Below are 11470 nucleotides of genomic sequence, written 5' to 3'. Positions count from 1 at the left end.
ACAAACGCTGATCTGACATTTCACACCATTAAGTGGTGATAAAGACTTTCCTTTAGCCTTCCAATCGAAAGGCGACGAAGATAACGCACATGTTTGGGTATGCCCGAGTGATTTTAAACTTTGATGGGCAAAGCGTGATAATTGGTCTCTCACTCTCCATTCCTGGGTGAATGGCTTTACTTAAAAACCAATTACAGCCAAAAACATATGATGAAATATGGCCTACAGTAACGCCTGAACAATACAATTTAGTGCTCAGCCACTCCATACAGGAAAAATTTCAAAACGATTTTAAGTTGCCAATGTTTTATTCCATTGTCCAACTTTAAACCTAAGAATTGAGTTCGACATATAAATCTATATACTGAACTATAGTTCGTGTAATTGGGTAATGCGAGCAAGTCTAAAGCATTTGGCTAGTACCGAAAAAGGTGCCCTTGAACTATTAGTTTTTTAAAAGGAACACGATCAACACTAAAAAAACAAAAACATTGGCATACGACGATCGACCGATGATATAAAATTAAACCCGCGTTTAGTTAGGTATAGAAAAACTAATAAATGTTCTTGCTTTGGCTGAATTATTCAAGCCATTTAAACTTATTCTGCTGATGATATATATTAAAATATGCTTAACTTGCGATCCAAACCGAAAAAACTGGTTCCAACTTGAGCCACACAATTGGAAAATATGTATATGATTAAAAGCAAATATAAAATGTTTTAGATATATTCTTTCTAAAGTAACTTAAAGTATAAGTTATGATTCAATAAAACTCATTAAAATAAACACATTCCTCCTAAACGCCTTTTGGTTTGACACATTTTGTAATCTTTGTGTTATGTGTTTAACATTTAAACGCTAAAAGCGTGGAAAAAGTGTAGAATAGGCATAAATCATTACTAAACATGTCATGGATTGTGGTGTTTAACCCATAAAGTGTTTAAATTTTGTCAAATTAACAAAATTTATACACTTAAACACATAATTAAACACTTTAACATGTTTAAAGCGGTAAAATTGTGTTTAAATTTTAAACACATGAATGACAGTGTGGTTGCACAAGTAGGACTAATAAAGCATGGGACGTACAACCCGCCTCTCAACTGCCAAACAAATATTTACACTAAAATGTTTCGTGATGCAGTCTTTGTTCACTTCATGCTTGCAGCACAAACGAAGCAAACTAATTGAAAAAGTTAAGCGGTTTACGCTCACGCACACAGTGCAGTCGTCAAGTCACAAGTTCAACAGCTTTGCAAGCTTCCCCAGAAGTCTGTGAAAATGTCTCTCAGATCAAGAACCGCAGGATCAAATACAACTGAGATTGAGTTACAACCGGCAGCTGATGGGGCTTTATTTAGCGATGATAACCGCAAAGATAAAGCCGCTTTTGAGCTCAGGAAGAAGATTGGATTGCCCGGAAGCGTGGCGCTTATAGCCGGTACCATGGTTGGATCTGGAATTTTTGCGTCTCCGGTTGGCGTTTTAGTCGGCACTAACAATAGTGTTGGCATGAGCCTGGTATTATGGGCTGCATGTGGCCTAATAGCCGGCCTTGCCGCCTTGTGCTACTGCGAACTGGGTTCAGCTATTCGTGAGTCAGGTGGAGAGTATGCCTACCTGCATAAAGCGTATGTACCAGTGATAACTTTTACTTTTGCCTGGACCTCATGCGTTATTTCCAGAAATGCTTCAAACGCAGCAACAGCAGTGACGTTCGGTTCGTACGTGGTTGAACCGTTTTATCCCGGTTGTCAGCCGCCAGACCTAGTTGTTAAGGTAAAATATATAGTTTTGTAAACGTTACAAATTATGCTGTAAGTTCACCAGTTCGGTTAAATTGTTGCGTATTTCGCTACAAGTTATGTCTGAGCGCAGTTATATTTGACTTTTTTATCTTCAGTGCGCGGCAGCTGTGATGGTTCTCGTACTTAACTGCATCAACTACGTCAGTGTGAAAGTGGCCACCAAAGTACAAAGCACTTTGGCTATCGTCAAATTTATTGGGATGCTCATCATCATCGTCGGCGGGATGATGCGTCTTGGTTTGGGCGACAAAGTCGGATTGTATAATCTTCGAAACGCTTTCCGCCCCGAGGACCTAGCCGGACTTGGTTTTAGTCAAATCGGCCTCGCGTTTTACCAAGGATTCTGGTCGTACGACGGGTGGAATAACCTGAATTACATCACTGAAGAAGTTAAAAACTCAGAAAAGACTCTCCCTCGTGCGATTATGATTGCAGTTCCACTGGTGACAATATTTTACCTTCTGGTGAACATTGCTTATTTTGCCGGTAAGGTTTTTTGCAGTTGACCATAATGTGTGTTAAAGTTACTCAGCTAAACCAGGCCAGCGCTGATGTACGTAGGTATGCAATATTTATACCTATAACGTTTCAATATCAGTGAAAGCTCAACTGCCAAATTAAAAGAGACTACAATTCATGTCGTTTGCTGATCACAATGTGTGATTTTTAGCTTAGCTAATGCTGATTAACTTTCTGGATTTTCGTATAGTTCTCACGCCCGCTGAAATGGTAGCTTCAAACGCTGTTGCAGTGACTTGGGGTTACAGGGTGCTCGGATCAGCCGGATGGATTATGCCCCTCACGGTTTGTTTGTCCACGCTGGGGGCCATGAACGGCTCTTACCTAACAGGGGGCCGTCTACCGTTTGTGGCTGCACGGCGTGGCCACCTTCCTCAAGTGAGCTGTTCTAAAAATCATATCTTTAAAAAAAATGGATTTATTATTATTTATTATTATTATTTTACTAAAACACACGTAGTTATAATAGCAGCAGAGGTAGTTCACGGATCTGCCACTGACATTACTTGGATCTCAGATATATATATATATATATATATTGCCTAAACGGCATCATTAGTAAGTTATTTTACTCAAATAGAATAACACTGAATGATACACATATATTAAATACTCGCCAATATGACATATGTTCTAATGCACGCGTCATGATAAAACGGCTAAAGCTAATAATTGCTTTATCAGATCCTGGGAATGGCAAACGTGGTCTTTTACACCCCAGGCCCGGCTCTTGTCTTTACAACGATTCTCACACTGGTCTTTCTGATTCCGAATGACTTCGATACTCTCGTAAACGCTTTCAGCTTCACGGCGTGGCTCTTTTACGGACTAGTAGTAGCTGGCGTCGTCGTTCTAAGGTTTACCAATCCAGACATGCCAAGACCTTTCAAGGTTATTAGTTCCTATTTAATTGAACTGTAGCATAAACAGTGGCCTCTAAACAGACGAGCGTATAGGTTAGATACTGATAAAAATGTGTATTTAACAGGTCCCAATTCTTATTCCGTGCATTGTGGTCATTATTGCGATTTACCTGTTGGTGGCACCGTTGGTAGACAGTCCAGACATAATCATTCTATATGCTGCGATCTTCATGATGTGTGGTCCGATAGTTTACTTCATATTTGTTTATAAAAAGCTGAGAATTCCTGGGCTCGACCACTTAACACTGATGCTGCAGCAAATTTTAGATGTTGCACCAACAGACTGGGAAGAAACTTGTTAAAATCATCGACTCTGGGACTATAGACTAATCTTTACCTGGGTTGTACAAAATGAAACTGTCATCAGGTCGATCTCATTCCGCTGTTGCAAAAGGCTAAACACACTCCAACAACTCGCACAGTCTTACGCGTTTACTTTTACATCTCGTCTTTGACATATAGTTAAGATTAGCCTACTATGGTTACTGTGTTGGTTGCTTGGTACGCTCGGAATGCGCTAATTGCGACACATCGCTCGAGTAATCTACATCAACTGACAATATTTTGTTTGTCAACCTGACTTGTGTCTTCGGTGTTCATTGTTTACGGAACTTCTGACGCGTGTCAAATATTTTGAAATCAGGAAATTGCAAAGCCTAGTGCCTTCTCGCAACTTCCAGAGTTTTACACCACGTGGATATTACCATCGTAAAGTAAATAGTACAGTATGTTTTAAAGATTAGGATGTTTTGCATTTCTCGTAACAATTTTTCATGTCGTTTACAAAATGTATTTCTGGTTAAAGTATCTTTACAAGGTTGTGCCACGCGCTATTTTTTGTGTACATTGTTGTGGAAAATCGTACTTTGCTTGCTTGTATATTTTATTGTCTGCTTACATCTTAACGTGCAATCAAGAATAACCTCACCTGACCTAGTGAGACCAATCATTTTTCCTAGCTGTGTCACATCATAATCTGAAACACGTCTGTCCCACGAAAAATAGTTTAGGATATATAAATGCTGAAAAGGCAAAGAAATAGCACCACAACAATTTCACATCTGTGATCAAAGTTTTCAACTGCAGTACATTCTAGTACTCTGTGTTGTTGTGGGCAGAATCACTTGAGCCGCTAGGCTGAATTGAAATAGCTTGAGGTAAAATTGTACAACCATTAAATTGAATTCCCTTTTTTGAACAATTTTACTCCACAGGGTTCAAATCTTTTTCTCGGAAATGCAGCTCATATGAAATCGCGTGTGATTTTTTTCTAGTTTATGTCAGTCAAGAATTTTAAGGTGGCTGTGGAAGCAGTGTCGCGCAATTGTGCTCGCAAGATTTTCATGTATACACATTATCGGTTCAAATAAGCACTTAATATAATCTGTTACCATAATAACAAGTCTATACTAGAAAGAAACGTAAAACCAGAGGAAATCTCTAAGCTCTGTAAGATGAATACCTTTGTTTCGTTGAGTTCGCCGAAGAGTATATATTGAATATAAATAGAAAACATTTTCAGCTGACCCGCAAAACTTAACGATTTCCAAACCAATCTGTGGGTGCAACGTTCAGAATTTTCTGCAGCATCAGTGTTAAGTGGTCGAGCCCAGGAATTCTCAGCTTTTTATAAACGAATATGAAGTAAACTATCGGACCACACATCATGAAGATCGCAGCATATAGAATGATTATGTCTGGACTGTCCAGCAGAGGCGCTACAAGCAAGTAAACCGCAATGATGACGATGATGCACGGAATAAGAATTGGGACCTGTAAGTGTAATATTAACTCTGCTTAAACTAAGGCTTGAAAGTATTTTCCTTCAAACAAACAAACAAACGGTATAAAACAAATCAACTTGGATTCAACTTCAACTTGGATAGTAAAAAAAACTCGTTTTACACGTGACTGGCAATATACCTCACCAGGAAAGTATCCTATGTTCACCAGAAGATAAAACATCATCACCAGGGCAACCGAAATCATGATCGCTCGAGGGAGAGTCTTTAACTTCTTCGGTGACTTGATTAAGAAGATCCGTCGTACGACCAGAATCCTTGGTAAAACGCGAGGGCGATTTGGCTGAAACCAAGTCCGGCTAGGTCCTCGGGGCGGAAGGCGTTTCGAAGATTGTACAATCCGACTTTGTCGCCCAAACCAAGACGCACCATTCCGCCGACGATGACGATGAGCATCCCAATAAATTTGACGATAGCCAAAGTGCTTTGTACTTTGGTGGCTGCTTTCGCACTGACGTAGTTGATGCAAGTGAGTATGATAATCATTATAGAAGCCGCGTCCTAGAAAACGCAACATTTCAATTCACAAGGGTCTTGTGAATCTGGTCGCTAATTAAGAATACTGCAAAAGCTGTACGGCTACGAAAAAGATACCAGCACGTACAGGTAAATCGATGTACTTCGATCGATCTACCGACAACAAGTAGAAGTAGACTAAATTAACCAATACTCGGAGATATGGTTAGCAAAGTATAGTAAGTGAAACATGCAGCAGTAGGCAGAACTACCTTAATCACTAGGTCTGGAGGTTTACAAGCAGGGTAAAACGGCTGGGCAGCTGGCCGAAGGCCATTGCCGTTGCTGCTGAGCTCACAACCTTAGAGATAAAGCATATGGTCCAAGCATAGGTGAACGCCACAACCGGCGCGTATTCCTTATTAAGTGTACGATCCGCCTGACTCACTTATTGCTCAACCTAACTCCGCATTGCACAAAGCGGCAAGACCTGCCACCAAGCTGCCCACAATACCAGACTCAAACCTACACTGTTGTTCGTGCCAACTGGGGACACAAAGATACCGGATCCAACCATGGTACCAGTTTTGATAGAAAAGCTGTCATCCAATTCGTTTTTGAAGGACGAAAGATTTATTTTTTGACGAGGCATCACTACTTGTTGACTGAACTTCTTCCACTTCATTTACGTTTCTTGATCGAAAAGATTCCCCAATTAATTTGGGCAATGACTTGTAACCTACGATCTGCACTTGTCAATGGAAGCTGAAGTGTTTCAGCGTTACTCTTGTGCATGTTTATCATCCATTTGATCACGAGTGACAAAGTTTACGCTTCAGCCTGAGACAAACAACAAAAAAGTTGATGCTGCGTTTAACCCAGTTCAAACATTGTGTGTTACTTAATCTGTTTGCTCAGTTAAATAAGTTAGAAAACAAGTAAACTTTTGCACTTCTAGTAGTCTACGTTTATTTGCATTGTTTTGAATATATGTGAACTAATTCAGTAAAAATGTCCTGTTCTCCGTTATACCGAATGCAATCAAGATGATGGGCAAAAATTGCAATTATTACGTAATTCAAAGCACTCTGAGCTCGATGGTAATTCAGAAAAATATGCATGGGCCTATGATGATCCAGAACACCACCCAATAAATTTGTGTGCCATGTAGCCTACTATTATACAGTATTTTGATAGTTTTTATAAGCTGGAAAATGTTTGATATCTGAACATTATTTTCTCATAGGCTATATCCAAATCTGGGAGCATCATTCAATTAAGACCAACTAGAACCTGTATTCTATATCGTCAGAATTCCTAATTTGCAGTGTGCATGGATCGAATTCGCCTTTTGTGCCTAGCCTATGGATAATATATAAACACTAGACCGCGCAACTGGTTTCCAAAAGTGAAGCCAAATTGACACTTTCCCGATCCGCCATTAAGGGAACCAACTTGTGGAAAGGCTAAAAGGAAGTGAGTGCTGTTGGCGTTGCAAAGTGAGTCTTTATGCGGCTAAAGTTAGATTAAGTGTTTATATAATTTCTTTTGCCTAGCCTAAGTCGGCTCGATTCGAGCGCTGGCCTAGCAATGAATGCAGCTCGTGTTCTGTGTTCGATGCCCATTGGCGTTGTACCGTTGTATTGCCTTTCGGCAAGGCATTAACGACATTTGCACCTGTTCAATAGACCTGGTGGACAGTTCTAAATTCGGGGAATACTATTTAAAAAGTCAAAAACCAAGGTGGCTGCTGTAAATCAAATGTGAAGTTATTGCAGGATAGCTAAGGTTATTTTTTCCGTCCTTGCTGGTTTTATCAAATATTGTTGTTAAAGCGACAAAAAACAATTAGACTAATAACAACTTATTAAATAGCAGTAACCTAAACGCCCCACAGGAACGATTTCTCAAAACGCGCATTAAATTCATTTTCCAGCTTTTTCGAATTCGTTCCCATCCCAGTCCGTTTCGGCGCATTGCAGAAGCTTTTGAAGGAAAATAGTCGCCCTGCGACTCTTTGGAAGTCTGAGTTTCTTCACGGCGTACAAATAATATCCAATCAGCGCAAGAATGTAAAATATGACGGCATAAACGATGACGAACGAAGGACGGCGCAGAAACGGTACCACCACGAAGAAAATTGACAAACAAACCAGCAATATCGGAATGACGGTTGGAATCTAGAAAAAAATAGTTTCCTAAACATCAAGGCAAATGTGAGTCTATTTAAACACATGTCTAAATGTATAGTACCGAAGTACTGTAAAATTTCATTCTAAACATACAAATATAGATTATACTGCACCAATAGAGAATTTCCACACAAAAAGAAAGTTGACGCGCTTACCTGATAGGGTCTATCTAAATTAGGCAATTTCCTTCTCAATATCAAAACGCTGGCGGCGTTAAGACCAGTCGTCGTCCACCCCAAAAACGCAAAGGCATTAATCAAGCTTTCAACGTCACCAAGCAGGATAAAGAAGAGGGTAACAGTAAAATGAGCCAGAAGTGCTGGGATGGGGGAGTAATATTTTATGTGTATCATGGAGAAAATCTGAAGATAAAGAAAGCATAATAAGAACAATTTTGGAGCGTTACCAAGACCCCGGATATGGGAGAGTTTAGAATTTTACGTGAATCATGGATAATATCTGCCGACAACGCACGCAATAAATTATGGCTGTATCAGCTACAGTATCACAAACTCTTTCGCTCAAGTAATAAATCACTTTGTTTATTTACAGCAGAAAACACCACTCACACGAGGCATGAGACCGGAACGAGCAGCTGCAAATGGAAGTCTCGCGTCCGCCAAGTAAGATCCGTTTTGATTGCCCATTGTTGAAAAACAAACAAATAAAGGCATGATAAAGGCCATTGGTCCTAATATCTTATGCCCAAACGTAACAGCGACAGCCTTTGATGAGATAATTTCATCCACAGTGAGCACTATAAAATGTTTGAAATATATTTTACATAAAGGTTTAAGCTGATTTCAGAGAGTTTCCTAAATCAAAGCAAATAAATGAGCTTATACCTGATAAATAACCGATGTTAACTGAAATGTACATCACCATCACCAACAACAAGCCAACCATTGTGGCTTGTGGCAAGTTTTTCTTTACATTTTTGATCTCCTCACATATAGAATATAAAATGTGGTAGCCAGTGTATGACCAGCTGCCTTGATAAAACGCCATGCCCACGTCCCATGCAGTAATAGCAGTCAAAGGACCAGCCGCGAATGCATTCTCGAAATTGTATCTACCCGCTTCGTTGCCAAGAGCGAGGCAAACAATTCCGCCAGTTGCAACCAAAGCCATTGCCAAGAATTTGGTGATGGAAAATGCTATTTCGAATTTAACTGTCTTCTTCACGCTCACGCAATTAAGGTAAATCAGAAAGCAAAGTAGAAGTATGGCGTTGAGTTTTATTGCGCTATCAGGAGGCGTACATCCGTCGCTGTAAAATGGACTCAAAAGATAACTCCCGAATACTTGCAACGTAATGGCCGATGACGTGGAATTAGAAATCATCAATCTACTCCAGAGAAACATAAAAGACAGTGCTGGCCCGTAAGCCGCATGAAAACCGGTCACTTCTCCGCCTGATGTTCGCAGCGATGCTCCCAGTTCACAATAACACAAAGCCGACATCATTGCGATTAAACCGCAACCAACCCATACCAGCAAGCACACGCCTATGCTGCCGTGAACTGATCTCAAAACACCGACGGGTGAAACGAAAATTCCAGATCCGACGATGGTGCCTATTGTTAATGCAACTCCGCTCCAGAATCCAAAGTTCTTTTTCAACTCAAACTTCGCTTTGGCTTCGTTGTCATTTGTTGCATATTCTGAAGAAGTAGCTGTCGTTTGTGACATCACTTTCAATCTAATTCTGGAATTACAGCTGTGAGAAAGGTAAACGTAGCTTGGACTTAATAAATTCCAGAAAAATGTGTGAGTAATGTTACGATTTTCACAGAAGAATAAAGTTTCAGCAGCATTCATCGGTATGCGATAAGTTAGTCGAATTCTCATGTTGAACTACATGCTTGCTACCAAGATTTCATATCATATACAATTCAACTCTGCCGAATATCTTCTCAGAAGTTAGCTATCAGCCGTTTAATTACAAAAGAAAAATTCTTTTGAGTATCCTGAACCTTATGATATGAAATTGATCTTGCAACGATTGAGTTGTCTGTGTTTATGTGGAGGTCCTAGCGTTTCAGAAAGAAGAAAAACTTTCTAAGAAATCAGTCGAAGGGTTAACTAAATTTTTCAAAATGTTTAGGATCAGAATTTGGCCAAAGGCATTTTAAACTATAAAAACTAATTATTATACCGTGCCTTGCATACTTTCACGTGTTACCAACTCAAGAATACATTCAGCTGTAATTAAGATACGCTTTGGTGGTTTTGTATGTTTCGTCAAGTCAAGCTCCACGATTATACATCTGGCTATATATTGGCTTGACTGAAAAAAATATAGCAATATATAAAAATATAATAATTTCCACTATCGTTTTCTGAACATGAATCCAATTTAACGCCGTCTTGCGTGCTAACTGATACATTTTACAAATGTTTTGCTTGTTTATGGCAACCGCAGTCGGGTGTTAGAAAAAGAGTGTAAAACTTGAAATCAGACCCCCAACTAGCGGCTTTGGCTCATGATGTGAAATTCTTCGAATGCACCCAAATAACCTTGCGTAGTTACAACGACAGGAAAGGTCTTTCGTCGAGTCAGACGACAAGTAAAGAGAGCTGAAAATAGGCCGTAACTTCCCTTTCCATGAACATAAAAGAAACTCATTGAACACTGTTTATCCATTTTCTACAAACGTTAAGTCTTCGGGCAGATATAGGCTCAGGTAGCAAGGACAAATGACGTAGTCTAAACGCTATTTACAAAAGTCTACTCAAACGACCAACACGAGTCACGTTGAAAAAGTCCACACGAATAATAACTGAAGTAGTCTGCGTACTTCCGCAGTAACTATTACAAAACTAATTCAAGAGCCCCGAAACTGTTTAAGTACGGAAAACAAAAATAAATCTGTTATCAAATTGACATCATTTGTTTGTTTCGAAGTTCCCGCCGGTGGGCATAAATTATTTGTTTGGTCGCTTTGGTTTTGGCTTCAGTGGCCAGTGGTTAAAACAGCTTAGTCATGCGTGACAAATCACATTTGCACAGAAAACGTTGAAGTAATCGAAATTTAAACCAAGACACGAGACAACAAATCTGACTGACTTAAAGATGTAACCTCACTCTAGGCCTTTCTCCTTGCTCACGCTGAGCGATTGTCGATGTTGTTTACTAAGGAACCTGTGCTACTCTCTCCAAACAAGAAAGAAATCATGATTCGGTTCCAACTGAGTAGTCGCGATAACAGACTTGCGTAACGTCGGTACGAACAAAGGGGACTTCATAATACCTATTTAAGTCCCTAGTACTGTATACTAAGTTATAGTAGGAATACGGACTTGTGTCCAATACATTCTATTTTCTTAAACAAAAAGTATTGAACTTGCATTGGTGGCCAAAGTAACCACATAAATTACTAAGTAGAAGTATTGCTGTTTAAAACTACTCAAGTATGAAGTACAGTAAAACATTTTAAACTACTTAAGTAAGATGTGGTTATGAAAGCATAAACTACCAAAAGCTTGCTAAAAGCAATACAAGTGCAGAGAAATATATAATTTTATGAAGCTGAATGGCTTCAGACAAACTTTTGTCCTTGTTACGTGAAAATCAAGTTGTAGACTGTACATATAAACACTTTGTACAGATGTGATTGCAAACGAAAATTACTGCAAATTATCTTCGAACTAAAATACTGACTACTTCAGCATTTAGTAACCTACTCAAGTACATTACTTTGGCCTGAAAACTACTTAAGTAAAAGTGCCCATGGACAAAACTACTTGAGTAAGATGCCAAAGC

The 11470-nt window shown here is 39.4% G+C and overlaps 2 protein-coding genes across 2 annotated transcripts; one reads left to right on the top strand and one right to left on the bottom strand.

The window, feature by feature from the left end:
- Positions 1 to 1082: 1082 nt before the first annotated feature.
- Positions 1083 to 4637, top strand: LOC143444126 (b(0,+)-type amino acid transporter 1-like). Its single transcript, XM_076943252.1, has 5 exons — positions 1083 to 1783; positions 1908 to 2298; positions 2522 to 2709; positions 3016 to 3222; positions 3320 to 4637. The coding sequence occupies exons 1-5, from the start codon at positions 1286 to 1288 to the stop codon at positions 3554 to 3556; spliced, it is 1521 nt and encodes a 506-aa protein (XP_076799367.1). The 5' UTR covers positions 1083 to 1285; the 3' UTR covers positions 3557 to 4637.
- Positions 4638 to 7368: 2731 nt separating this feature from the next.
- On the bottom strand, positions 7369 to 10730 carry LOC143455211 (b(0,+)-type amino acid transporter 1-like). The gene is made up of 4 exons (XM_076955071.1): positions 8550 to 10730; positions 8274 to 8461; positions 7860 to 8066; positions 7369 to 7692 (listed from the first exon to the last, which is right to left on the bottom strand). The coding sequence occupies exons 1-4, from the start codon at positions 9553 to 9555 to the stop codon at positions 7438 to 7440; spliced, it is 1656 nt and encodes a 551-aa protein (XP_076811186.1). The 5' UTR covers positions 9556 to 10730; the 3' UTR covers positions 7369 to 7437.
- Between the last annotated feature and the right edge of the window lie 740 nt (positions 10731 to 11470).

This window comes from Clavelina lepadiformis, chromosome 1 (genome assembly GCF_947623445.1).
Source record: "Clavelina lepadiformis chromosome 1, kaClaLepa1.1, whole genome shotgun sequence".
In the NCBI taxonomy this organism is placed as follows: domain Eukaryota; kingdom Metazoa; phylum Chordata; class Ascidiacea; order Aplousobranchia; family Clavelinidae; genus Clavelina; species Clavelina lepadiformis.
This window is presented reverse-complemented; position numbering and strand designations above follow the sequence as displayed.

What these genes read in the sequence shown, in the direction of transcription:
- LOC143455211 (XM_076955071.1), bottom strand. Translation starts at nt 9,555, where the DNA reads ATGAGAATTCGACTAACTTATCGCATACCGATGAATGCTGCTGAAACT. An exon ending in TAACATCGGTTATTTATCAG is followed by an intron (nt 8,462 to 8,549) that starts GTATAAGCTCAT and finishes AACATTTTATAG; the next exon opens with TGCTCACTGTGGATGAAATT. An exon ending in ATTTAGATAGACCCTATCAG is followed by an intron (nt 7,693 to 7,859) that starts GTAAGCGCGTCA and finishes ATTTTTTTCTAG; the next exon opens with ATTCCAACCGTCATTCCGAT.
- LOC143444126 (XM_076943252.1), top strand. Translation starts at nt 1,286, where the DNA reads ATGTCTCTCAGATCAAGAACCGCAGGATCAAATACAACTGAGATTGAG. An exon ending in CGCCAGACCTAGTTGTTAAG is followed by an intron (nt 1,784 to 1,907) that starts GTAAAATATATA and finishes TTTTATCTTCAG; the next exon opens with TGCGCGGCAGCTGTGATGGT. An exon ending in ACATGCCAAGACCTTTCAAG is followed by an intron (nt 3,223 to 3,319) that starts GTTATTAGTTCC and finishes TGTATTTAACAG; the next exon opens with GTCCCAATTCTTATTCCGTG.